Source organism: Notolabrus celidotus, chromosome 17 (assembly GCF_009762535.1).
Source record: "Notolabrus celidotus isolate fNotCel1 chromosome 17, fNotCel1.pri, whole genome shotgun sequence".
In the NCBI taxonomy this organism is placed as follows: domain Eukaryota; kingdom Metazoa; phylum Chordata; class Actinopteri; order Labriformes; family Labridae; genus Notolabrus; species Notolabrus celidotus.
In genome coordinates, this window is record NC_048288.1 from 26,223,645 (window position 1) to 26,250,842 (window position 27,198).

Here is a 27,198-nt window from a genome sequence, read left to right on the forward strand (position 1 = left end):
TTGATTTTCAGACCAATAGACTACATGCACATTTTCTATTCAGTCAATGGTGACCAAATTGGCAGTTTTTTTAAATTGGTAGCTAAATGCTCAAATCCAACCCCATACTGTCTCTTTGACTTTCAAGCTTTCTATTTTAACACCTTCTAATCATTGCCAAAATGAAATCACAAATAAAACATACACTGGGTGCAGATTACTTTGGTGCCCATGCGCCCTGTCACCTCTATCCTTAACAATATGTCTCACTTTATTTTAAATATTCTAACTGAAGTCCATTCGTTTCTGACATCAAGCAACACCTGAAGTCATGCACAGTAAAGTGGGACGTGTTTCAATATATTCTACTATAAAAAAAGTGACAGTGAAAGAGACAAAAAAACCCTCAGACTGGCACTGACACAGGTGTAACCACATCGTGCGGGGGAAGAGATTTACAGTAACACAATCTCGTTGTACAGTGGCATCACAGATGGTTTCTTGCAAGTCATCTGTTGCTGCAAACTGTTGCAGAGCAAACTCTTACATGTGGGGAATGTGGGTTCATACTGTAAATGTAAGTTAGTGACTGTAAGAAAGAGAATGTATGGAAGTTATACAGATAAGAAGATAAGAATGTACTGAGGATGAGACTTAAAGGTCCTAAATCTCTTCATACCCAGATTTGTATTGTGTTTAATCCTTTCATTGTAAGATTTAGTGTATAAAAAGAACAATGATTGAATCGTTGCTGCAAACATGTGCTATTTGTGTGCATCAAGGATCAGCAGGGTGTGTTTCAGGGCTCTAATCTCTGCTCGCTATAAGGCAAATATGTAAGTTATGTGCACCTGAATCAATGTGAGTGTTACTGCAAGTCATTACAAGTCTTGAGAGGACTGAATTTATTACCCTTTAAAAACAAAAACGCCATTTAATTAATGAACCCTCCACCTCCAATCATTTGTATGATGAGTATATATATTTTCTGTAGCTCCAGCGTCCCAGTCAAGCAAAAACTTGTAGTTTTATACTGCCAGTAATTGAAAATGTGTATGTAATGTTATATTTCATGTTAAAATGCTTTTCCATCAGCATTTAATAATTTGGAAAACATATCAAAGTGCATTGTATGTTGTGTTTTAAAAGTCTTTAAAATTGTGACTCACAATGTGAAATTGCATCAGGTTCCCCTCCCCTGAAGTTTCTCCAATGCAGCCTTGCATGCCATCAAACTAAAAGTGTGTGAAAAGGAAGGCTTGAGGTGTTAGAAACAGTGTCTCTGAGCTTGTGAGACATCTTACTGAGTGTGTGGTTGTGAATCCCCTCATGCTCTGGAGGTGGCACATTTTAATTGGAGCTCAGCACATCATGTAATAGCAACACTGTCCCAGATGGTGTCACCTAAGTGCTTTGTGTTAAAATTATCCCTCATCTCTGGAGGGAGTAAACCTCCATATCTGGATGAGGAAACAATTTGTGTCTCTTAAGGCGAGATGCTCATACAGCAGCAAAGATGGCATCCATGTGTGATTTGGCATCATTAGGTGTTTTATTGAGGGTATTTTAAGGGTTTGTATTTATTTTAGTTATTTGAAACACGGTAGATTAATACTGAAGACATCAAAACTATAAAAGAACATATATGGAATTATTTAATTAACAAAAAAGTGTTAAACAAACCAGAATGTTTTATATTTTAGATTTTGTAAAGTAGCCCCCTTTTTCATTCATGACAGCTTTGCACACTCTTGGTATTCTCTCAGTCTGCTTCATGAAGTGGTCTCCTGGAATGGTTTCTAATTAACATGAGCCTTGGCAAGAGTTCATTTGTAGAATGACTTGCCTTCTTAATGTGTTTGAGACCATCAGTTGTGTTGTTCAGTGGTAGGGTTAGTACACAATTGATAGCCCAATTTGACTACTGTTGTAATCCAGATTATGGTAAAACCAGATCATTTCATAGTTTTGACGTCTTCAGTATTAATCTACAATGTTGAAAATAATTAAGATAAATAAAAAACATTGAATTAGAAGGTGTGTCCAAACTTTTGACTGGTACTGTACAGCTTTTAACCCTTTGGACTATTCCTCTAATAATGTATCATTGCTGCTTACTGAATAGAACAGACTTTATATATTTATTATTATTATACATTGTACAACTAAATTGAAATGCAGCTCACTTATCAGTGCAAAAGATGCATAAAAAGATCAGTAGTAAAAGAATACAAATCTTAAAAACAGTACACAAATATAGCTAATGAATAAAAACACAGAAACACACACATCATTGCACAGTATCCAATTTACATATTCCCTATTTGACTACTTTTGTAATCCAGATTATGGCAAAACCAGATTATTTCATAGTTTTGATGTCTTCAGTATTAAACTACAATGTTGAAAATAATTAAAATAAATGAAAACCATTGAATGAGAAGGTGTGTCCAAACTTGTGACTGGTAGTGTTTGGTGACAGGATTGTCTCTCATCTGTTTCTACTTACACTGAACTGGGCATCAAAGAGATGACTTTAAACAAAGTCTTTTTTGGAGAGACACAATTCAAAGAATCGCTCGCTTCATATGAGAAATGTGGTCGCAAGATGGTTACGATAATAATACTTTAGCATAACTTCAGCAAGCCAGATGTAACAACCAAATGTTAAGATTAGCTCACAGTAGAAGCTGGTCAAAGAAGACTGTAGTGGTAAACCGCCAAAGTGTAGTGAGTGACCTATTGTGCTTTTAGATGCATATTCATCAAACTATAAGACGAGGAACGATATGCTGCAAAACAATGACAGGCTGTTTTTAGTACCAGTGATCCTCTGAGGCTCATCACTTTCTAATATATATATATTTTTATTAACACAGTGGGGATGGTCATGTGCAGAACTTATTTTTGTTCTTAAAAGTAGAGTTGAGAGCTTTTATACCAAGCCAAACTAACTTTGTAGAGTTTACTCTCATGTTTCATACCCCTGTCACTCTTGTTTTCAGTTCCTGGGTCAATAACATGAGGTTTAAATGCATAAAAATATACCATATATATGTATTAACTCGACCCTACTTGTACTCACCTTACCTTTTCAAAAGCCAGTAGTTATTTGTAATTTTTCTGTTATTTAAAGTGTCAAAATATCATGTGGTGCAACCGTCCGCCCATGACTGATGTTTTGACAACTTCCTCGAAATTACTCCAAATCTATGCAAATGTATTTCCTGCCCTATTTGGCATTGTTTCCAAAGTATTTAATATTTCATAATTTTTCATTTTAAATAGAGAAACTCATGATGAGAACTTTGTAGCATGGCAACAGGGGAGGAGGCTCTCAGAGTGCTGGGTTCTGGATTATTGATGGGGGGTCTTAAAGAAACAGTAGCTGAATTTAAGTGTTTCAGACAGAGGCTGAAATGAGGGGTTTCAAAGACACCAATCTGAGATGAGTGAAGAGTTTTTTGAGTTGCAAATCATATAAAGCTACAGTGGGACGATAGAAAGCCTGAGAATGAGCATTGTACCCTCTTTCACTATGATTGAACATCAACTTTTTGGGATGTTTCAACAGGCTGGTAGCTTTCTTTGCATTTAAATGAAGTACATTTTCTCTTGATGGTACTTTAATGTGTAGAAAGTGTCTATTTCATTGGACAGGTGGATAGAAGAGGAATAAGTATGAAAATGAGATGAAAAAACACAATGCACACTATCAAATGATCAAAAATACTTTTATTGGCACTTGCGTTTTGGCGCCGGCACTTCTATTAAATAAGGGGTATTATACTCATGTTCAGCCCTGATTTTGTCCCTCTGATAGATTTGTAGCTTCACATGATTTACACCTTAAAAAGTTCTTTACTCATCTCAGATTGGTGTCTTTGAAACACCTCATGTTTCAAGCCTCTGTCTGAAATGTTTAATTTCAACAACTGTCTCTTTAAAGACCCACTCAGCATTCAGGAAGCCTCCTTTGTTGTTGCCATACAATAAAGTTGATCTTTTAAGGAGATTCGCCACATGATGTGAGCCAGTCTTGTGTTGATCTTGTTGAACTCAACTCAACTCAACTTTATTTATAAAGCACTTTAAAACGACCACAGCCGGAACAGAGTGCTGTACATAAATAGACAAACAACGCAGGCATAAAAACAATTAAAACACAGGATAATAAAACAATAAAAACAATAAAACAATAAATAAAAACAAACCATAAAACACTGGAACAGGGGTAGAGTCTCATGCAGGGTTGAAAGCCAAGGAATAATAATGGGTTTTAAGATGAGTTTTAAAAATGGACAGTGAGGATGCTCTTGTATGCCTTTCAAACCAAACTGTTCAGAGCAGTCTGGAGTCTCATCCTGGGATTACACCAATGCACCTTTTCCCTAACAATTTGAAACTTTGCCCGTGTTTAACATTGACATCCAACATTTTAGTTCATTATTTGTTTTTAAAATATGAAAGAGCCTCATAAATTGTGACTTTGTACAGACATCTTCTTTTTGAGTCCTTTAAGAATTTAGCTTAGAAGATTAATGTTTAATCTGGACATCAGTCTGTAAGAGAGAACTGCTTTTCCTGATGTTTTTTTCATGAACATCAATACCACTCAAGTATTTTGGGTTAGCAACCTCTGTCAAATAAGCAAAGTGGTAGACCGTTGGATTAAACTTGTCAGGTGTGCCGGTGTCATTTGAGGGCAAAAAACACGACAACAACAGAGGAGACGTGAAAACAAAAGGCGCTCAGATGTATTCAGAATGTGTATTCACAGGTAGTTGTACTGTTGGATTAGATACAGAAGATACTTCTACACTCACAGCAGAGTTATTATAGTACTGAAACTTTTCAACATCACTGTGAAACATTCAGATGCTACACAGCTTGCAGTTCTGTCCACGAAATCATTTACACATTCAAGTCAAGGTCTCACAAGTTTCATCTCTCTTGCGTCAGAGATACCTGAGATGAATTGACAAAAAAAACTGACTGACTATCTCCGGTCATATGAATGTCATTCCTTTACTGTGCTGTAGTTTATCATATCAGATCATCTCTATTGTCTTCTCAGCAGCTTATTATGTCACTGTACTCTCCCCGAGTGGCAGCTGATGGGAAAAAAGGAATCTAAATTCCTCATCTCTTTCTCTCTGTGTGCCACCGCTGCATCATTTCATCGTCCTCTTTCTGCTGCTGCCAGCACATTCTCCCCCTGCATGGAGTTTGATCCAGAGGGAACAACAACACTGCAGGGCTTAGTGAGGTTTGTGTGTGTCTGTGTGTGTGTGTGTATGTACAGAAGTGTGCATCTATATTTAATGTTAATAACACTGCCTTTTAATGACGACCATAAAAATAGATAAGGGTATTAATCATGCTCATTAAAATGTTAGTCACCACATGAGCAGTGCAAATAAGTGGGGTAAACATTTGGCTTAGTTACTGCGAGATTTGGGTTACACAGGTGCTTGGCTTTGAGCTTACAAATGCTACCTTCAAAGGCAGCAGGGAATATTGACTTTCTAAATGCAACATGTCGTAGAAGTTAAAGGCCCTGTGAGGAGTTTTGAACTGGCTGAGAAACAGACTGAAAATGATAGTGATGCCTCTTTATGACCTTAAATAGCAAACAAGACCATCAGTGACAACACTGACACCTTCTCTGTTGTCATTTTTAATGCCTGAAACCTTCCTGAGGGGGTAGGTGTCAGACCAGATGATGGATATCTCGCTTCAGAAACAGCCTTTATTCGACTGTTTTCATGGAAAAGAATCAAATTGCCTGATAAAGTTGACTATTTAAAGAGAACAGGATGAGGTTTTTGTTGAAAACACTTCTTTTGCATGTTTAGTGCAAGAGATCAGAGGTATCACTTGGTCCACAAGGGGGTGCCAGAACCAATACAAAACAAAAGTTCCTCACAGCAGCTTTAAAAAGAGAGTTTACTGCTTATTTTGACCTGACTTTTTTTTTGCTGGATTGTGGTTCTGCAAAAGCTGTGAAATGTAGGTTAGTTGAGAACATAGACTGTATAAAACATGGACGTCCTATCATTGAATCATCCTGGTTTCTGAAGCAGAGTTTAAAGCCCACCGATGGTGGTCGCCATATTGGAAATGTTGGCTCAACCCAACTTTCGGTCAATTTATCAAGAGGCACAGAGGTGTGGTTGAAGCAGACCTTTAAGCCTGGTTGATACTTCTGCATCGACCATACACTGCAGTGGTCAAAGCAGATGTGGGCACTACATACTTGTGCGTATTGATGTGTCAGTGTGGTCTCTCTCATAGTCCAGATGCCTGTTTCTAGCCCAGCTACTTTTTCTGTTTACTTTTTCACAGAGATTCTGAGCTTATTACGTAAATTCACAGCTGATACATGTTGCTGTTGAAGTATCTGATATTTAACCACATAAGATTAAGTATGTTGTTAGTCTGTGTTGTTTAAATTAACTTCAGGAGGTTTCATGAATCTGTAGAATGGCTCCAGGAGGCTTCAGGAATTTCTAAGAAAAGAGCATCTCGCCATAAATGTGATTGACTGTGACAGTTGGTATCTTTGACCAATGGTCACTTGACTGTTGTCAATTTAAGGTCTTCAGAGTTGGAGTCCAAAATAACATTGTTGTACTGATATTGAGATGTCCATTTACGTGTGTGTGTGTGTTGTGACGACACCTACACCCTTTTATAAGATGGACTTTGGAGACAAAGGATGAGGCGACTTCATCTGTCCCGGTCGTCCTCCAAGCAGTCGCGATGCTTGTTACTGATGCTGTTTGTTGTAATTAAACATATTACGATACGAGCAAGCCAGTGTCACAAAGTTCATTCTGCATCTGCACATCACGGGCTGTTAAGACATGACACTGTTTATCATACAGCAGTGTTAAAGCTGGGGTTGGTAGTCAGATTTAGATACACTTTTTGTTATACTGGTGAAAATGATATTTATGTCCCAATGGTGAGGAAATGCTACATTCAAATTCACGCTAGTTTTCCGTGACTACCATCCTTAGCTTTAACCGGGAAAAATAGAGAGGACATGTCGGAGGAGATGCAATACACGGCCGATGAGCAGGGATCCCGGAAGTGCTGCAAACAACGGATATACAATGCCGCTAAAACACTAGTGTGATACATAATTGCATGCTGTTTCATAATCAGTTAAAACTCTTTGCAGGAGCTTAAAGATGGAGTTGGTAGTCACGGAAAACTAGCATGAATTTGAATGTAGCATTTCCTCAGGACTCCGTCTATTGATTGGTTTCATATTTTGGCTCCTGATGGCAGGGATTGGTTTATGTTTTCCCAGGTTTACTCCAACTGTAGATAGTGGCTTTTTTTTTCGCTCTTTCTTAAGAACACATTATGTATGGATTGCCATTGGGACATAAAGGTCTTTCTTTTTTTTAAAAAACAATATCTTTATTGACTTTTCCATGTACAATGTGCATTACACAGACATAAATACTACATTAACATTTTGTACAATACAAAAGTCCCACCCACATTCATCTCTCTCTCAAAGTCTGTTAAACACACAAGGCAGAATCTCTATTACATTTAAAGGTACCTTGAATAAAGTAAAAAATACATCCACATACACAAAAATGTAAGTAACACCGGTTCTCAGTGTCTTCGTCTTTTTTTCTGGGATCTACCACAAGTCCATATAAGTATCTCAGTCTTGGTTTTCAGCCTGCAAAAGCCCTCCTATATCTCAACTCTTAATATAATCATTAAATGGTTTCCAGATTCCCTCATAAACTGTTAATTTGTTCTTCAAGGTATATGTTGTTCTCTCCATTGACATACATTGTGCCATATTTCTGATCCAAGCACCGATTGTAGGTGCATCAGTTTTCTGCTATTTAAAGGCTATAAAGATCATTTTAACCAGTATAACAAAAAGTGTATCCAAATCTGACTACCAACCCCAGCTTTAAAAGCACATTTTTGAAAATTGAATACAATAGTTCAAATCCACTTCAAAAAAATCTTCCTCTAAGTAGCTCACATGTTGTGTAAAACTAAGTTTTCATAGAAATAAAGCAGTCACCCTGAGTAATCCAATTTGCTGGCCCACCCCTATGTAGCAGTGCGACCATCTGTTTTGGGTGCAACAATTTGTGTGACATGTATCCTCTTATTGCCTCTGATGAACATGCAGATTGGTGGGGCAAGAATTTACGAGGTGCACGCGAAGGCAGCACAAGAGAGAGAGCGAGGGAGAGAGAGATTTGTTCATCAGCGCTTTTCCGTTTTCTGGGTAGGCTATACTCGCTCTGCCTCCTCTGTCGTGTCACCGGAGAGAGAGAGAGAGAGAGAGAGAGAGCTAGAGAGAAAAAAGAGGAAGGAATATGGTTTCATCTGACGCTCCTCCCGTTTCAGCGCGGCTGTAGCGGATCTGTAGCTCTAGCAGGAGGTTCAGACCCCCTTCTATACCTGGAACAACCACCTTCCCCGTCAACCAACGAGCCTGCAGGAGCACTAAGAGACATAAATGGGTGAGATGTGACGCTTTTTTTCGCTTCTGGTTTGAAGAATGCCCAAAAATAGCCTCCAGCGTCCTGCGCATCTGGATGAGCAGGAATAAACGCCCGCTCCAGATGCGCGTTGGGTTCAACCTCTCTCTCTCTCTCCCTCTCTCTTTCATTCCTCCCCCTCTCTTCTCTTCTCTCTACCCTCACCTCCCCTGACGTCTCCTCTTCTCTTCAGACATAACCGAGCTGTTTGTAAGAAGTGACCGCACAGGCTTTGCCGTTTTGTGGAAGATTAGAGAGCCGCGCGTGTGAATGTGTGGGAGGGTGTGCAAGCAAGCGCGGCCGTGCGGGTGCGATTTGAGGAAAAGCTGCGGGTCACATTGATGGGTTGCAGATGTTGACACGTTTACATTCACTCTGTCTTTTTTTCTGCCCATTGTGTTGCACTGTGCTTGACTCTCTCCAGCTTCCCGTCTCTCTCTGTGGATGAAACAGGGCCCGACTCTCATGACATTCCTCCTCCTCCCATCGCCTCCCTCGTTTCCCACAGCACTGCGCTGTTGCACACATTGCATGGGATTTAATTGCTTGCAGATTTGGTTGCACGAGTAATCAATCAATTAAGTGTGGGCAAAATTAGATGATTGACTCACTGGTGACATTTAGGGCAAGAGGTGATACTTCCTTTTTCTTGTCACGCGTCCTTTTTATCTGTGGAGGCATTCCTTTGCAAAGGACACTAAAGTAGCTTAATGAATGCCTGATTTATACAGTAAATGTCTTACAATGCAAACCAGTAATGAGTTGCAGCCCTTTCCCAAAATACCTATTTTCTGTCCCAGTTGGTGCATACTTTCTCCTGGACATCTGCCTCTGCTGCATGTAAACAAACAATGCACAGCTGTCCTCAAGGGATACACTCACACTTACCGTCAAGGCTGGATTACCAATGAGGAAAATCAGGCAATTTACCCACCATCAGAGAACATCATGAGTCCCCAAATCCCCAGACTCTCTGTGTTTATGTGCTGCGGTAGTTTAATGAATCACTAAATTGGATGAATATGCACCACTACATTGCAACATAAACTGAAATGGAAATCACAGGAGCTTTTAAACACACCATGTGCAGTAAAAGACTTAAATATCTCCATTAGTTGCAATTACAGGGTGCATTAATTTTTATAAATGTGTTAACTTAAAGGTGACAGAGTGCACAGGATGGCAGCGGTAATGGTTGTGGCGGTGTCAATGGAAGCCCTTTGGTATTTTGATGGCATTGCAGTACTAAGAGGCAATTATATTTTCTTAACAGAGACCGTAATTGAAGATGCATTATGTGGACTGTGTTATATTGATGTTTCTTGTCTTTTTTTCCAAAGCGGCAACATCCTGTGATGAAAAATGAATCCAATGAGAAGTGCAAAGAAATACAGTTCCTTGAGTGTCCACTAGAAGCTAACTCCAAAGTCCAAGGAAACCCCATTGGACTGATATTAAACAATTTGAAAGCAGAAATTCACCTGATTGCAGTCAAAAACATTATTTTTCTTATAGCTAGTTTCTTTATTCTTGATCATATGAAGGCTAAGCAAAACTAGGCACATTTAGGAGCATGGCTGGTTTGACTGACAGGTAGTGTAGGTAAGACTCTCTTCAAATTCACCTCTTTGGCTTGTCTAAATTCATTGAAATCACTTATCCTTCTCTCTCTTGTTCGCCTCTATCCCCCTTTCCATCCCCTCTTGGTCGAGGCAGATGTGTGTCTAACATGAGTCTGGTTCTGCTCGAGGTTTCTGCCTGTTAAAAGGAAGTTTTTCCTTGCCGCTGTAACTAGCTAAATACTGCAAGGTGCAATGCTCACGGTGGATTAAGATGAGATCAGACTGGATCTTATCCTTTCTTACGCCCTAGACCTGCTCTGTTTGTAAAAGCGTCTTAAGGGAGATAACATTTGTTGTGATTTGGCGCTCTAAAAAGACAGATTGATTGATTTGAAATATGGAAAGTCAGTTGGAGTCCCCATTTCCAATATGACGACTGCCATTGTTGGGCTTCGTAACAACTCATCAGAGACCAATGAGTGAAGTCTCAAAGACTATATCTGTTTTATTCAGTCTAAGGTTTTTAAGACTACTTACTCATCTGATAGAGAATATAAGAAACACTTGTGGATATGACCGTCTAAGTACAACACAATTTAATTACTACTTAAAACCCAAAAAATATAATTTGATTAACACATCTAAAAAAAGAACACTACATCGATCAAAAACAGAGCGGTTACTATTTTTTTGGATGAGTCTTTTCCCTTATAAATTGCACAATGAGATCATTTAGATGAATTAAGACATTTTAAATACAAGACAGAATTGTCTTCATTGAATTTGTTGTATTAGACAGGGAGGATGCAACTGAAATCAATTTAAGTGAAACTCAGAGTTTGTAGTTAACACTAATATTGTTCTATTGTCCCTTGGAGGGCTCAAACATATATATTATATATATATGTCCTTAAGTATCATAACATTCCTTCACAATACCGAGCGGAACACCTGAGGGGATTTTATGTCAAAATGCAGGATTATAAATCTTGCACTCCTTGGCTTATTTATATATTTGGTTATTTCTCTGATTTGGCGAATGGATCACTTACAAAATGAAGACCAAACATCACTTTTATAGAGGATCTCTTCCTGCAGTTGCTGCAGTTTTCAAGGAGAAAAATGTGTCCGCTTTGTTATCTGAAACTGTGACCTTCACTCCCTCTGAACTGATGTGAAAAACTTCCCTTTTTGCACTAAGATGGGAGGGAGGTGAATGCCAAAGGTTTCTATTTTCTCTATTATTATGAGTACACATAGAAAGGATTACAATAAGGTCAGTGGAGATTTTAGACTCTTCGCAACAGGAACTGAAAACTTTCGATCTATTTCTTTCCTCTGCTGTGCTGTCATCATTAGTGTTCCCCCCACACAGTTACAATCCAGAGGTAAATATATAAAGGTCTTATTGAAGGGATGTGCACTCTCTGTAATTGAATTACAGGGAATAAAAAAAAAAATGGACAAACAGCAAGCAAAGGGAGAGTAGTAAATCATCCAACAACTTCAAAGAATGTGACAGGATAATGAGCAGAGAATAGTTGGAATTGTCCTTTAATGTGGGAGAATGTGCTGAAGTCTGTGATCTGATCCACAGTTGGAGTGGGTGGCTTTGACTTCCATTGGGCTGCAGTCCAGCCCTGAATGTTTTACAGACAGAAACCTGCAGCTGTTCTTGACATCATCAGCCGCAGCCAGAGACACAACCACAACTAAACACAGGTTCAGCTCGGCACTGCGAAGTTCAGTGTGTCTGTATGTTAAGTTTCCTCTTATCTAAACCAACTGCAGCTGTTCATAGAGGACGCTCGGTCACGCGTACGTGTGTTTGTGTGTGTGTGTGTGTGTGTGTGTTTTGACCATTTGTGTGGGAGTTTTGTTTTGTCTGCAGGCTTTTAAATATTCAGTCTCTTTCCTTCTCAAGGCCTTGGGACTGTCATTTTTAGTCTTCACGACACTGTAACCCAGCAACTATTTCTTAATTGGTTAACTTGTAGATTATTTTCACAAATAATCTAATGGTAGTCTCTTAGAAACATAAAATGGTGAATAATCAATCTTCCAAAAGGTAAAAAAGTGTCATGACCAACATGTGATACAAACATGCTGCAACAATTGTGAAATAGTTGCATATTAATTAAATTTCTGTTTACTAATTATTGTAGCTGTTTTACGAAGTTTGGTTACGTTTTGTGTTCCTTCACATTAGATGTAAATGCAGACTATTTATCATAATATATTCATTTAAATACACATAATTATGTTCAAAACTAATCTAGCTGGCCATATTATTCTAACTAAGGTAGGCTGATTAGTTTAGGAGTACTATTTATTGTCGTTCGTGGCCTAGTTATTTATTTATTCAGCTAACTATAGCTAGCTAGCTAGCTATGATAGGCCTAGTTACCTAGCATAGCTTTCTGAATATTTAAGTAACTAGGCCAAAAACAACGCTAAATGTTGCTCATATACTAATCAGCCATACCTTAGTTACAAGAATATGGCCAGCTGGATTAGTTTAAAGCACATTTACCTATCGTAAGTTAGCTAGCTATAAGGCTAGAAGATGCAAAGGTAGAAAATAAGCTTGTGAACAAATGTTGATATAGTCTGTGTTATGTGCATAAGGTTATTTGTTTTTGTTTATATCAAAGGGACAGTGAACATTAAAGCTGGGGTTGGTAGTCAGATTTAGATAAACTTTTTGTTATACTGGTTAAAATGATCTTTATGTCCCGATGGCAATCAATACATAATCTGTTCTTAAAGAAAGAGTGAAAAAAAAGCTGCTACCTACAGCCGGAGTAAACCTGGGCAAACACCAACCAATCCCTGCCACCAGGAGCCAAATTATGAAACCAATCAAATCCCGTCCTGCCGTTCTGCCCGCCTCCTGCAAAGCGCACATTTCATGTTTGTGTTTTTAACTTTCACTATGATAATGTTTTGGTGTTTTCTTACCGCTGAGTGAGACATGAGTTGACGTAGTGCAAAACACAAACGATGCGCTGAGGACCGGTTTTGAATCAGTCACCATAACATGGTCGCCTATCAGCTGCGCTCGTGCATGTGAGCGGGGGCGTCATTTTGGAGGAGCTTCAAGGAGAGGAGGGGTTAGACGGAGTCCTGAGGAAATGCTACATTCAAATTAATGCTAGTTTTCCGTGACTACCAACCCTAGCTTTAATCAACCTACAGACAAATGTAAAAGTACCCCAATTTGCCAAAAGGCTAATTTTCATCCGCAGTCCCTTTGCCCAATGTGTGGCACCATTAATATCATAATTATAGTTCACAATGTGTAAAAAAATTACGTTTCTTAAAGTAAAAAATGAAGAGTTACTTTCAACTTTTTTAAACCAACCTTATTTAAATTATTAAGCAAGTATGCACTAGCTAGCACCGCACAGCTTGCCAGCATGCTAGCGGTAAGTTGCTCATACTTAAACTGTAGCCTACAACATAAGCTTTTTTTATGGAACATTGTTAGTGCATTCCTGATGAATTTAAGACCAGTTATTATCCTTTCTTACTCTCAATTAACCTTTTAAGAGCTAGCTGGCTATTTAGCTACTAAATATTTGCTAGCTGCTTGCATTTGGTGCTTGGTAAATAACATACAGAGCTTGATCTGAGTTCTTTCTCACGGGAAACACTCTTGAGGTATATTCTAACTATTGTCAGTGAAACATATAGCTACAGTAGCCCATAGTGTCATAAAATAACTGCCTGATAGAGTATTTAGAGCAGCAGTAGACTCTCATTGATGTGTTTTTGGACAAGAATGGAGATGACGGATACAGATTGCAGTTGTTAAAGGGTCAGTTTGTTGTAGATTTTGATCCTTTTTGCAGGATTTGCTGAAAATAAGAAAACATAGAATAAAAATATAATTTCCTTAAAGGTTAACTCGTGCATCTTTACTGGCTTGATATTTCTGTGCATGATGTATTTCTTTGCAGAGCGTTAAACTTCTGCCTTGTGGCTTTGTTGCATTACCACCATGCACTGTTCAACATCATGTAGCTATAACGTGGCTTTGTGAAACCGTAGCCAAACCTGTTGCACATCTAAGTTTCTGCTCTTTCAAGACTGCAGCACATTTGGATTTAACTTTCTGTCACTTTAAACTTGCACTCTTCTTTGCGCCCCACGATGTCCTGTTCAGAGTCACAAGCTGTCATCTTCCTCAGCAGTATGTGTGTGTATTTGTTGACTGACGTGGGTGGTGGGAGGACTGCAGTGTACCTCCCCGATCTGCCACTCACTCATGTGAACTGTAATGATGGTAGTCTGCACAGCAAATGCTTGAAGCTATTAATTCACTGCATATACTTCCCCTTATTTAAAAACCTTCCACTTCCACTCTAGTGGCGCCTGCAGCTTCCCCATGAACTACACAAACTGAGAGCAGCACAAAAAAAGGAAAAGGAGATAGTATTTGTGCCACGTCGCTGTCTCATCTGCGGGTAATCTCTCTAGTTATCTCGAGCCAGAATCATATCCTCTCCATCTGAGCAGCAGGCCAACTTGGACTACATTCATCTGCTTTGTCTGCTTTGTACTGATGCATTGTGGAAATCCTCCTCCTCCTTCTTCCCCTGTGATGTAAACTCTCAGAGACGCCCTGACCTTCCACTTTTACACAGCTGCTTTCCCAATACATGCAGTTGATTTTGGCTAGTGTATCAGCATTTGGGGTTTTTGCTTGTTGCTGCATTTAATGTGTTGAAACATGTGTTACACTATATATGAATGAGGGGGAGGTCTTTTTGGGGAGGGAGCCAAGGCGTATGAGTCATAGAAAGCCCAATAACTCCCACTCTCCACCCCCTCATTTAGCAGCCAACGCAGTTCAGACTAGGATCAGGCTTCCGTGGTCAGTATATACAGTTTGTGTGTGTGTGTGTGTGTGTGTGTGTGTGTGTGTGTGTGTGTGTGTGTGTGTGTGTGTGTGTGTGTGTGTGTGTGTGTGTGTGTGTGTGTGTGTGTGTGTGTGTGTGTGTGTGTGTGTGTGTGTGTGCGCAAAGGTTTAAGGTTGGGAAAGCGACCCTGTATACACATTCAGTACATTTTTACCCCTATTATCAGCTGCACAGGCAGTCACGGGGTGTTTGTGAGAATGCATGTGTGATCCTGAAGGAAGCAGGAGAGAGGGTGGGTTGTTTGTGTGCACATTTTCTTGCTGCTGTTTACATCAAGGCTTTGCTGGAAACTGCCTTTTATGAGACTTTTCCTTTTACTGATTTTTTTTTTTTGGTTTTCATACATTTTACCAAATCTCAGGGTTGCTTCTGTTTACATGTTGTGGTTCTAAATGTTGCATTCCCTGCATTGCCACAGGACAGAGAGTCATTTTTTAATTCAAACCAAAATATCCCAAAACACTTTTCAATGTGATTCTTACCTTGATGACCCTTATTTCTGTATACAATTTTCAATTAACACATCAGCAGCATCGGCTACAGATAGTCAATAACACACTTTTGTCAAAATGTTCATCACTTTCTTCTTCTTTGTGTCCTTTTGTTGACAAATCATTGGATGAATTGATTGCTGTCGGGATGTAAATTAATTCTAAATCAGTTGTATCCTAGCTTGAAAGTTTGGTATGGTTAAGGCAAAAAAAAACAAAACAGCATGTTTGAAATCAGGGTCAAAACCAAATGGCAACCTCGGGTCTCAAAATATGAAGCCCATGCGGAAGTGTTATAAACTGCAGTTCATCGAGAATCTGCTTGAGGCTGGCTGCAGAAACACAGGAAACCACATACACACCAATTCAAAAAAGACGATCTTTGCAGCACTGATAAACATGTTTACAGCCTGGTTCAAAAAACAGCTTGGCTCTACAAAGCTAATCTCTCTATCGACACACACTGTACGGGGGCTGAATATTTTTCTCACGCGACGGTTCAGAAGATATTAAGTTTACAAGTTTTTGCCCAAATAAGGACATGACTGACTTGACTCCTGGACGAAACACATAGCTGTTGGCTAGGAGGCTCAAACCCCGCCTCTTTACGTCACACTATGCCTGGTTGAGTTCCGCATTTCCAATATGGCTGCCGCCATCGATTGGCTTCAAAACAGCGCTCAGGAACAGATGGGTGACGTCACAGATACTACGTCCATTATTTATATGATTTGGGGTTAAGCAGCTGCTTGGTTAAGGTTTATGTCTTGTTTCTACTTATCCAAGTATATGGAGGTGAGTCTACTGGAAGTCCATTTATTCCTGTGGTAATCTCTGTGATACCTGATGTACGAGAAAAACTCCTCCCAACTGTACTATTTCGGTCCACAGACAGTCAAAGGGACTGTACAACAATGGGCTAGCTTAGCTAACGGGAAAAAAAATGTTAACTGATGATTGAGTGATTCTTTTTTTTAAAGTTATATATTTTTGGGGCTTTTACCATCGACTGTATAAAAAATGGACGTATCATCCGTGACGTCACCCATCTGTTTCTGAATGGCTGTTTTGAAGCCAATGGTCAGTGGGTGCCATATTGGAAATGCTGAACACAACCTAACTTCGTCGAGCTAGTGTGAGGTAAAGAGGCGGGGCTTTAGCCTTTTTGCTAACAGCTACAGGATGCTGGCCTGTCAATCAAGTCAGCCATGTCCTTATTTGGGCAAAACTTGTACGTTTAATATCTTCAAAAATACCAAGTGGGGGTATCCGGTGTTTCTGCAGCTAGCCTCAAGTGGACGCTCGATGAACTGCAGGTTTTAGCACCTACACATTGGCTTCATATTTTAAGAACAGTGGTTGCCGCCTGCTTTTACACCTTTATTAGAGAAGATAGGACAGTAGATAGAGCGGGCAACTAGGAGAGAGAGTGGGGGAATGACGAGGAAAAGGGCGGGTGGCCAGATTTGAACCCGGGCTGCCCACTAAAAAGGTGCGCGACTGAACCATTAGGCTAAATCCACGCCCGATTGGTTGCTTTTATGCTGCTAAAATATTGTTATTCATATGAAATACAGATTCATAGTAGTAGTAGCTCCCCCCCCCCCCCCCCCCCATGGTGAAAGGTAGTTTCTATGAGGTTCTATTCATCTATAAAGAAACTCACTTCCTTATTCCGGACACTAGAGGTATTATCCATTTATTTATACATCTGTGGACACCAGTCCGGTTGATTCTGGACATCAACATAAGAAACCTTTGTTTCCCACTGCTGGGAAATGAGAAACAAAAAGAAGTCTGACCTCGTCACATGTTTCATCAACTGCTTTGTCTTACTTCAGCTCGAGGCTGTTGTCACTTGGATGTTAACAGAAGTTTTGCAGCCCTTGCTTCAACACTTCTGGTATCATTCATCTCAGGAGGAAGTCTCATGTTGTGAAGACGGAAATGCATCGTTACATCGGTCAGATCTCAAGGACACATGAGCCGCATTGTGGAAAACAACAACACTGACTGCAAATATATCTTTAACTTGTTTTCTAGAAAACTTTAAAGGTCTTATCAATCAGTGAGTGAAAACAGGCTTCCTGTCTGAAAGTGAAAACTCAAATTAGCAGAAGGGTATTTACATGTATGAGTATTTTATTGTATTGATTAAACGCACATTATGCTAAATTTACCGTTTCAATTCTGACTTTCTATCTGTAGCTTTTAAGAGCCAGATTGATTACCTTTAAATGTGCACTGATAAGGAACTTGCTTGAGTGTTGTGTATGTTTATCTCTTCATATGTTCCCCTTTCACTTCTTGTTTGAGTCCATAAGTTAAACCTGCCCAAACCTATAAACTGAAACCAGCGCCTGGAACACCTCTGCAGACTGTGACCTTTTATTCTTAACACATGCTCTGTCTTCCCTTCTCTCCTCTCCCAGTGGAGGCCGTGGTGGAGTTCGACTATGAGGCTCAGCAGGACGATGAGTTGAGCCTGACGGTGGGCGACATCATCGTGAACATACGGCGGGACGATGGAGGATGGTGGGAGGGCGAGCTGGGCGGACGCAGGGGGTTGTTCCCCGATAACTTTGTCAGAGTGAGTAATAATGATCGGCTCATTTTCTCTTGCTCTCCTCTCAGTCTCGGTGTCTTCTCGCTTCATAAAAACCACAAGAGGCCCGCCATAAATAGCAGCGGAGCAAACATGCAGATTAGAGTGTGTCACTGCAGTGTTGGTTTGCTTAGGGTGTTTTCTGTTGCTATTTTTGTAAACGGAAACACACATCATTCCTGGGTGAGACTTCTATATCTTTTTGAAAAGATTTATGAAGGTTCAAGGTGAAAATAAGCAGAGGATTGAGATTTATCTAGGTGAAGAAGTCACATTAATGTTGCATTTGTGGTCCTTTTAGATGTAGGGTAACATTTGGTTAGCTTAAAGGCTGTGAGACAAACCTCCCCCGGACTGGGTCTGCAGTTAAGAACAGCTCGGGACGTTGTTATTTATGTTATATCTTCATTTGTTTGTTTGTTTTTCATTAATTTAGTAAGATAAAGACACTTGGAAAGCATATGTGTGCACATTGGGGTGTGCCTAAGTCAAGAACTTTAGGAGACGTCTGTTTAAAGTGGGGCCTTGAAATTTGCCAAAAATATGCAATAATTAACTGACTTCCTGTTTGGTTTGCATCATAACAATGATAGACTTCTTTCTTGGTGTTGATATGTTACATATGCCTACCAATTTTCATACATTTCATACAAACATTTTAGATTTCATTGCACTAACTTGAACGATGGGGGAAGGGAGTCAGTTTTGTTGCCATTGTTTTAATTGGACAAAGAGGAACTGAACAGATGAGTCGTCCTTCTGTGACTGGAAGCCGTGTTGGGCTTGAGCTGGTCTGATGTCAATTTTGGATCTTGTTGCACCATTGTGGGCTGGGGACAGCAAACAGTTGTGACTTTGCCGAGCATCATTTTGGCCACTGAGACAGAAGCAAGCCGATTGCCAAACATGGAGTGTAGTGGGGAGGCCGGGGATGTTTGGTTTGAGCATGATCTCATTCAAGGATGGGAATGGGCCATTCACAGAAGTCTAAGGCGTTGGTTTTACATTTTACAACCATACTCAGTCTCTAGAATGTTCTCTATTTCTGAATCTCACAGCACAACACTCATGGGGCGGTGGGACAACTATAGACTGTATAAATAATGGACGTAGTATCCGTGACGTCACCCATCTGTTTCTGAAGAGCTGCTTTGAAGCATATCGTCGGCGGCAGCCATATTGGAAATGCTGAACTCAACCTAACTTCTGTCAAGCTAGTGTGAGGTAAAGAGGCGGGCTTTGAGCCTCCTCGCCAACAGCTACAGTGTTCCCGCCTGTCAATGAAGTCAGCTGTGCCTCTCGTAATGGAAAACTCGTAATCTTAATGTCTCCCAAACTGTTGCGTAGTGAAAAAATGTACCCCCTGTGCATTGTGTACCCATCATAGACTGTATAAAAGAAGTACCCATGACGACACCTATCTGTTTCTGAAGCGCTGTTTTGAGGCCAGTTGGCGGCGGCAGCCATATTGCTGCTGTAGTGCGATTGTGACGTAAAGAGGCGGCTTTGAGCCTCAGAGCCAACAGCTACAGTGTTCCCGCCTGTCAATCAAGTCACCTGTGCCTCTAATTGGAAGACTCATAATCTCAATATCTTTGAAATTGCCGCTTTAGAAAAAACATTCACCCCCTGTACAGTGTGTGCCGATCGAGTAATGAGCTATCCAGACTACACTCGTTTTTTGAACAAGGCTGTAAACATGTTTATTTCTGCTGTAAAGATCGGCTTTTTTTGGATATGGTATGTGGTTTCCGGTGCTTCTTGAGCCAGCCTCAAGTGGACACTGGAAGAACTGCATTAATCCTTTTTGTCAAGTTATATTTTTGGTCGTTTTTGCCATTTTTGCCAGGAAATTTGGGGAGTAGAGAGTGGGGAAGACATTGCAGCAAATGGTCGCGGTGGGTGAATCAAACCAGCGACCTCTGCGATGAGGACTGTAGCCTCTGTATGTGGGGCGCTAAGACCGTTAGGCCACCAGTGCCCAAGAACTGTGGTGTTTATCACTTCTGCATTGCCTTCAATTCTCACAGCTCGAGGTTGCTGCTTGGGGAGACGTATTTTGAAGAGACAACAGTGTGGTGAACTCTGGGATTTTTTATAAATTGATGACTATTGAAATACTTGAGAATCATGACTCATCCCTACAGAATATGAAAGGGGCTATAGGAACTGCTTGAGCTCATAGCACTCTTGAGTATTATCACATTATTGCATTATGAAACAATGTTATCGCATTCATTTCTTATTTTTGGCTTAACTCAGACCAAACTGACCTTATTGTTGTCAGCCTTTCTAATCTGACAGTGGTTTGGCTCCAACGGTAAATATTTATTTAAAGAAAAACAAAAACATTTGGACTCAGCACAAGACTTCCCCTTTCCCTTTTAAGTGTTTTGAATTTTGTGTACGATGCTGATTTAGTCAAGTGGTTTTTGCATAAGTTAAACTGTGACAGCACATTCCTAACACCTTCAGTCGTTGATGCGAAGCACAAGACTAAACACCCGGGCAAACATGAGCATTTTCTTCAAACCCAGAACCTGCAGACGCGTATGTATAAATCTAATATCTGTGATTCACAGAGATGGTTTTAGAATAATGTTGTATGTTTGCGGGGTACGATTAGGATTAAGAGCAGAAGTAATTATAAGCATAGATGATTAAAGAATCAGCTTCAGCCTCTCAAATGTGAAAATGTATTTTTGTTGTTTTGAAAGAAAAATTAACATCAAAACACAAAAACAAGACACATAAAGGTGTGGCAAACAGTCTGCAGACATGTATAAGCTTACTTCTTGGGGTAAGTTGCTGTTCTACTTCTTAGCTTGAGCCCATTTTGTAAACTATTGATGGATAAGTATCTGTGTGATAGATCTGATGGTCTAAGTTGTTCCAATACTTCCTAATCCCCGTCTGCTAGTGGCTCAAAGTAAACAATTTGCGTAGGCGTAAGAATAAAGCAACAGGAGAGCTGAGACTCTACTGTAGCTTCTGATAAAGTGTAGTAAAGCGGTGCGTTTGTGGTGATGAGAAGAAGGAAGTATGTCGCTCTCTGAAACATGAGGGGAAGTAGTAATCTGCAGAAGGTTGAGAGCGAGTGGAGTTCACGTTTTGACAGCACTGAAGAAGTCCGTCTATTGTCAGGTTGGTGACTGTGCAGAGAGGCTTTATTTGTGCTGACTGACTGTCACAGCTCTCATTCAGTGTCAGGGAGCCGGACAATGGGCCTGTGAGGGCTCAGTGACGGTGTTTGCGTGAGTTTGTGTGTGTATGTGTGTGTGTGTGTGTGTGTGTGTGTGTGTGTGTGTGAGGGAGAGAGAGGCGAGGGGAGGCTGTGAGTAATGCAGTAATACCAGACTGGTCTGTCACAAGACTGCAGTTATGGGAATCAGTGACATTAAGCTTAGCAATGCTGATGAGTATGTGTATGTGTGAGCGTGTGTGTGTGTTTGTGTGTGTAGGAAGCGGGGGATGTTGGTCAGGCAGGTTTTAAAGAGAGGAACAGGAAGTGATGGAATGCATGCAGCCCCCCCTTGTGTGCTGTCATGGCTGACCCCCCGCACAGATAACTAACTGGCTGACAAGGTAAAGGTAACTTTTCCAGTCAAACACAAACTTTTATTTGACTTTGTTTCCAAATTTTAAAACCCCTCTGAGTTGAAATTTGAGGAGGATTAGAGGCGGCTAACAAGCTGCTAATCTTGGACTTGAGTGGGTTAGCAAAGCAACTGATGTCTCAGATATCATGAGACTTTAAGCTACAATAGCTGGATTATCAGAGATTAATTATCCAAATAAGCAAACAGACTGTGTGTGTTTGTCAAAGCTTAGAGCTTATATTCACTGTGCAACCAAGTGAGTGGGTTTGAAGAAGAAGCCCTGCACTTCCGAGAGTGTCCACTAGGGGCCTTGTTGGAGCCTATATTCAATTTAACAGCCATAGACTTTGTAATATATGGACGTGGTCTCCATGAGGTCCCCCGCTAGTTTTTGAAGCGGAGTTTTAAAGCCTGTCGGCGGCAGTCGCTGTTTTGGAAACGCTGACTCAACCTAACTGAGTTAATGCGGGACTTTAGCCTCCTCACTAACAAACAATCCCCCCCTGTACAGTGTGTGTTGATAGAGAAATGATCTATTCAGACCCAAATATTTTTTTTAACCAGGCTGTAAACATGTTTATTTTTGCTGTGAAGATCGGCTTTTTTGATGGAGTACTGAGCATGAGGTTTCCGGTGCTTCTGCAGCCAGCCTCAAGCGAGCACTTCCACATTGGCACTTATTTACAGCAATTTTTTTGTGATTACTTTTTTTTTTTTTTTTTTTTTCAAGTTACATTTTTGGGCATTTTTTGCCTTTTAATGGACAGGTCGGCTGAGGAGAGACAGGAAATGTGGGGAGTGGAGAGTGGAGAGTGGGGGAGGATATGCAGTAGATGCAGTGGACACTGGAATTGAACCTGCGACCTCTGGGACAAGGGCTATAGCCTCTGTATATGGGGTGCGCTTAGACTGCTGCAGTTTACAGTTTTGCACAAGTGGGCATAATTAGGGGTGTGGTTGACATGACCGATGGGTGAGTGTGATCGAGCAGCAAACTTCGGCTGCAAGAATTGAAGCCAATGCAGAAGAGATTAAAAAATGCAGTTCCTTGAGTGTCCACTTGAGGCTGGCTATCGGGAGTACCGAAACCACATACACACCAATTGAGAAAGCCGATCTTTACAGCATTAATAAACATGTTTACAGCCTGGTACAAAAAATGAGTTAAGTCTTAATAGCTGTTTCTCTATCAGGACACACTGTACATTTTTTTTTTTCATAATGCAGCAGTTTTGAAGGTATTAAGATTATGCATTTTCCATTATGAGAGGCACAGCTGACTTGATTGACAGGTGGGAACACTGTAGCTGTTGGCGAGGAGGCTCAAAGCCCACCTCTGTACCTCACACTAGCTCGACAGAAGTTAGGTTGAGTTCAACATTTCCAATATGGCAACCAGCGCTACATGAACAGATGACGTCACGGTGTTGAAAGTTAGCTGGAGTCAGCATTTCCAATACGGGACCACCATCTGTGGGCTTCTTAATGCCTCTTCAGGAAACAATGGGAGATGCTACTTAGAATGCATCCATGTTTTTTACAATGTATGTGTAAAATTACTTAGCTAAACTTTTAACCATCCATTTATTACCTATACCATTTATCCTAATTAGGGTCACATGGTGCACACCTTGGTCGGCAGTCAGTCACAAGGCAAACATCACACTCGCACCTACAGGCAATTTAGTGTCACCCATTGACCTTACAAGCATCCCCCAGAGAGAACCCAGGCATGCACAGGGATCCCAGCCTGGATTCAAACTAGAAACCTTGCTGCAATTCAATTATGCTAAACACTGCACCACTGTTCAGCCCCTAGCTGAACTTATTTTTCCTAAAAAACAAGCATCTCACTGGGGACATGCTCATATCGTTATCATCTGCTTTAAATTCTGCTGAGTTGATGCCCTTAGATAAGAGATCAGCTGACGTTTCTCAAGATCAGGGAACACCACAATCCTGCAGAAGAGATCCCTGTAACGTATTAACTATACCACAGCTGCGACTACAAGTGGTTATCATTTTGACTTGTCTGTGAAATATCTGAAAATCACCGGGGCTATGTGTTTATGTGAAGAGCTGTAATCATCTGACCTCTGGGGATTAGATAAGTAGGTGTTGCAAATCAAAGTCACATGCTCTGAATTGGTATTAGATGCTGAACATTGCTCTTCACAGTGCAAGAGAGCACCGCTGGTAGATGTTGATGTCTGAAAGTTAACAGAGTGTCCAGAAGTTGGCTCTTTTTATTTTGTAGGGTAACTTCAACGCTCTTAATAATAAGAAGTTGCCTCACGCTCAAACACGACCGTACAGCGAGGGAAAGACTCATCTTTAAAGTCTATAAATGTTGGAATATACAAGTAATAGTCCATCTTTTAATGTCTTTAAAGGTCTGACTGAATCCCAAGGTTATACTATTATGCACATTATACAATAAGAATGAAAAACAGAGAAGAGTAACAAACTAATAAGTCTGAGTTTGTCATTTTCCCTGCAAAATAATGACTCAGTGGATTAAAAATGGATTCTTCAGATTAATCTATCAGCTCTTACAGCTGTCATTTGAAAGACTTATTGCGTATATTAACATCCTTTTAAAAAAACAGCTTGTGTTGAAGCTTTCTGTCTCTCGCACTCTGACTAAAGAATAAAGTTCTGCAATAAGGATGGAGCTTATGAAATGAGGGGAAATAAAAAACGTCATTCTGTGCATTACACAAGCATTTTTAAAAGCTAAGCTCTCTGTTTCCCCATTTTCTCCCTCTGTGTCTCTGACTTCAAGATTATTTTGCTGCACTAAAAAAGAGAGTTGACTGAGCGGCTGCATTGTTCTGTTTTATCTGTGACTTGGGGGGGAAAAGGTCAGAGGTCCGGTGACGGGGGACGCACAAGGCGATGTTTAGCATTAAAGCTGTGCAGTGTAAACAACATAGTTTCTGTCAGCTATCACACATCACACAGATAAACACTCGCGCTCACACACACATACTGAGCCACCACTGCAGCAGCGTACACTATGCAGGTGTTTCCTGCTCTGATATGATGAATCACGTTGTCTTCCTCTCCTCTTTTCAGCTGGGTTTCCTTTACCTCTGGGTTACCTTCACATTGCAGGAGGAATTGCAGTAAACCATGAATACAGTCCAAGAAGAAACAAAAGCCCCTGAGAACAGTAGAGTTAGTCTGCCTTTGAGTCCTTTTTGCTTAACCATGCAGTCATTAGTCCCCCAGTTCCAAACTCAAATCTATTAATTATTTAAAACAAGCAGCCTGGATAGAAAACAGATGGCTTTTAGAAATGATCCTCCACTGCTTTTCATGAAGCATAAAGCCAAACAGCCTGTAAACACAGCTTCTCCTTCCCTCCCCCCTCAGAAAAAAGGGAAGCTAACAAAAGCTGCTGTGGGTTTTTTGTGTAGGTTGGCTTTTGCAATGTGGAGTCTCCAAGTTAAAAGTGTTGCTTGTTCTTCACCAGACAGTCTGTGTCTGCTTCTGTGTATGTGAGTTTCCGAATGAGAGTGTGTGAATGTATGTGTTCTCAGGACATGACGGCATGCAGAGTTTCAGTCTTTGTTTCTTCACTCTCACTGCAGACAAGTTATTCTCTTCCTGGTTTTACACATTCACTACACAGTGTACATTCCAAGCTTATGAACCATTAACTTACCAAACAAGGAACTCATTATTACCCTCAACCTGAATGAATAGTTAGCAATCATCTAAGCACTAGTTTGTATTCAAATTGAAGCAGATGCTACTTGTACATTTTTAAAACACTGGCTTTTAAAATTAAAACTTGCTTATTGGCTTCTACATATCCAGACTCGTAGTTAAGCTCTAACCATAGACTGTATAAATAATGGACGTAGTATCCGTGACGCCTCCCATCTGTTTCTGAAGCTCTGTTTTGAAGCCAATCATTGGCGGGAGCCATATTGGAAATGCTGAACCCAACATAACTTCTGTTGAGCTAGTGTGAGGTAAAGAGGCGGGCTTTGAGCCTCCTCGCCAACAGCGGTTGTCTTAAAATGTGCTAAATAATACAATTTGACTTGACTTGGCTTGACCCAACATCAAGACAGGGTGATATCCAGTCCAATCTTACAGACAGGACTCAGTCTGATCTCATCCTAATCCACCATGAGCAGAGCACTTTGCAGCATTTAGCAAGTTACAGTGTCAAGGACAAACTTCCTTTAACAGGCAGAAACCTCCAGCAGGACCAGACTCATGTTAGACACACATCTGCTGTTTGAATGGGTTGGAAAGAGGGATAGGGGAGAATAAGAGAGAGAGAGAGAGCGATGATAATGATGAGATGGATAGCCATCATGGCCAACAATAAGCTAGCTGATGGTCTGTAGTTTAAAAAACGTCAAATTGTTAACTGAAATGTTTTTGTCTTCATGTAAACTTGTGAGGTAGAAAAGATGTGAGGACAGGAGCGTGGAGGCTTTAAAGTTATTCAAAGGCACCTTTGAGGAAGCCGTGTTAAGCTGTGGAAATAATTTCTATTAGTAATGTAATTCTAACTAATTAATTTTCCGTTGAGTCACGCAATTATGTTTTAATAAGTATATCTAATGTGTAATTCATGACGTTTTTCAGGTCAGGGAAACAGGGACACTGCTGGCAAAGAGACACTGTTAGCGTCTAACGTTATTTGAAAATAAATATTTGTAGTCTTTTTAAAGAGAGAGGGCAAATTAAAGGTACAAGGAGAATTTCTGTTACAATGATTTATCTTCAAATTACTTTCTTTAATAAAGACGCTTTTAGTTCTCAATACATACAGGGCCCATTCAAACACATTAAGTACACCTCAACAGAAGAGGCAGTGCTTCAGGCAGAAAGAAAACTCAAGGATGAGAAGACTCTCCATTCAGTTCTATCAGTATTTCATGTTGTTCACATATTCAGCGAGTTTATTCAGACAAACTGAGAAGAATTCAGAAACATGAGATCAGCGAATAAAAATCTAGAATTTATTTTGAGGCATTGTCTGTGTTGAAATTCACAAGGAAAATTTCTCTTATCAAAAAGAAAAGTCTTATGTTAGATTTGTATTAATTAGGTGCCCAAAACACAACCACAATTACACTTTGTACATTAGGGCTGCAGAGTTTGGAAACTGTTTTGCTATCATCACACTGTACTGGCTAAAATGCTCGAAAGCTAGTTGTGCTGCCCCCATGTAGCCAAAATAATCACTGAATGTAGGTGAAAGTAGGTCAGTATTATCTGTTGGCCAGTTTCTTCTGATGTAACATTTGTCAAAATGTGGTTTTCTCTGTTCTAGGTGGTAAAAGTAGGTGTGTGAGGTGAGAAAAAGTGGTTGCCATTTCTGTCTTTTTCTGGCTACAGATGCCACCATTTGATCTACAAACGCAAGCAAGACTGTTAGTCTGGTCATGAGATTGATTGTTTTGATTTAGGTGTTTCTGGTGCTTTCAACCGCTGTGAAGATAAACAGCACACAGTCCAAACAGCTTTTTTAAAA

At 40.2% G+C, this 27,198-nt stretch overlaps 1 protein-coding gene across 5 annotated transcripts in view; it reads left to right on the forward strand.

Moving 5' to 3' along the window:
• The window catches only part of sh3kbp1 (SH3-domain kinase binding protein 1), a 61,887-nt gene that overhangs the window by 1,953 nt on the left and 32,736 nt on the right, over positions 1-27,198 (forward strand). For 4 of the 5 annotated variants that reach the window (XM_034706523.1, XM_034706525.1, XM_034706524.1 and 1 more), the window contains exons 3-4: positions 8,380-8,495; positions 17,924-18,081. In XM_034706523.1, coding sequence (XP_034562414.1) covers positions 8,492-8,495; positions 17,924-18,081 — 162 coding nt within the window. In that variant the 5' untranslated portion in view covers positions 8,380-8,491. The remainder of the gene's footprint in view (positions 1-8,379; positions 8,496-17,923; positions 18,082-27,198) is intronic. The other variant, XM_034706527.1, reaches the window with a different exon arrangement.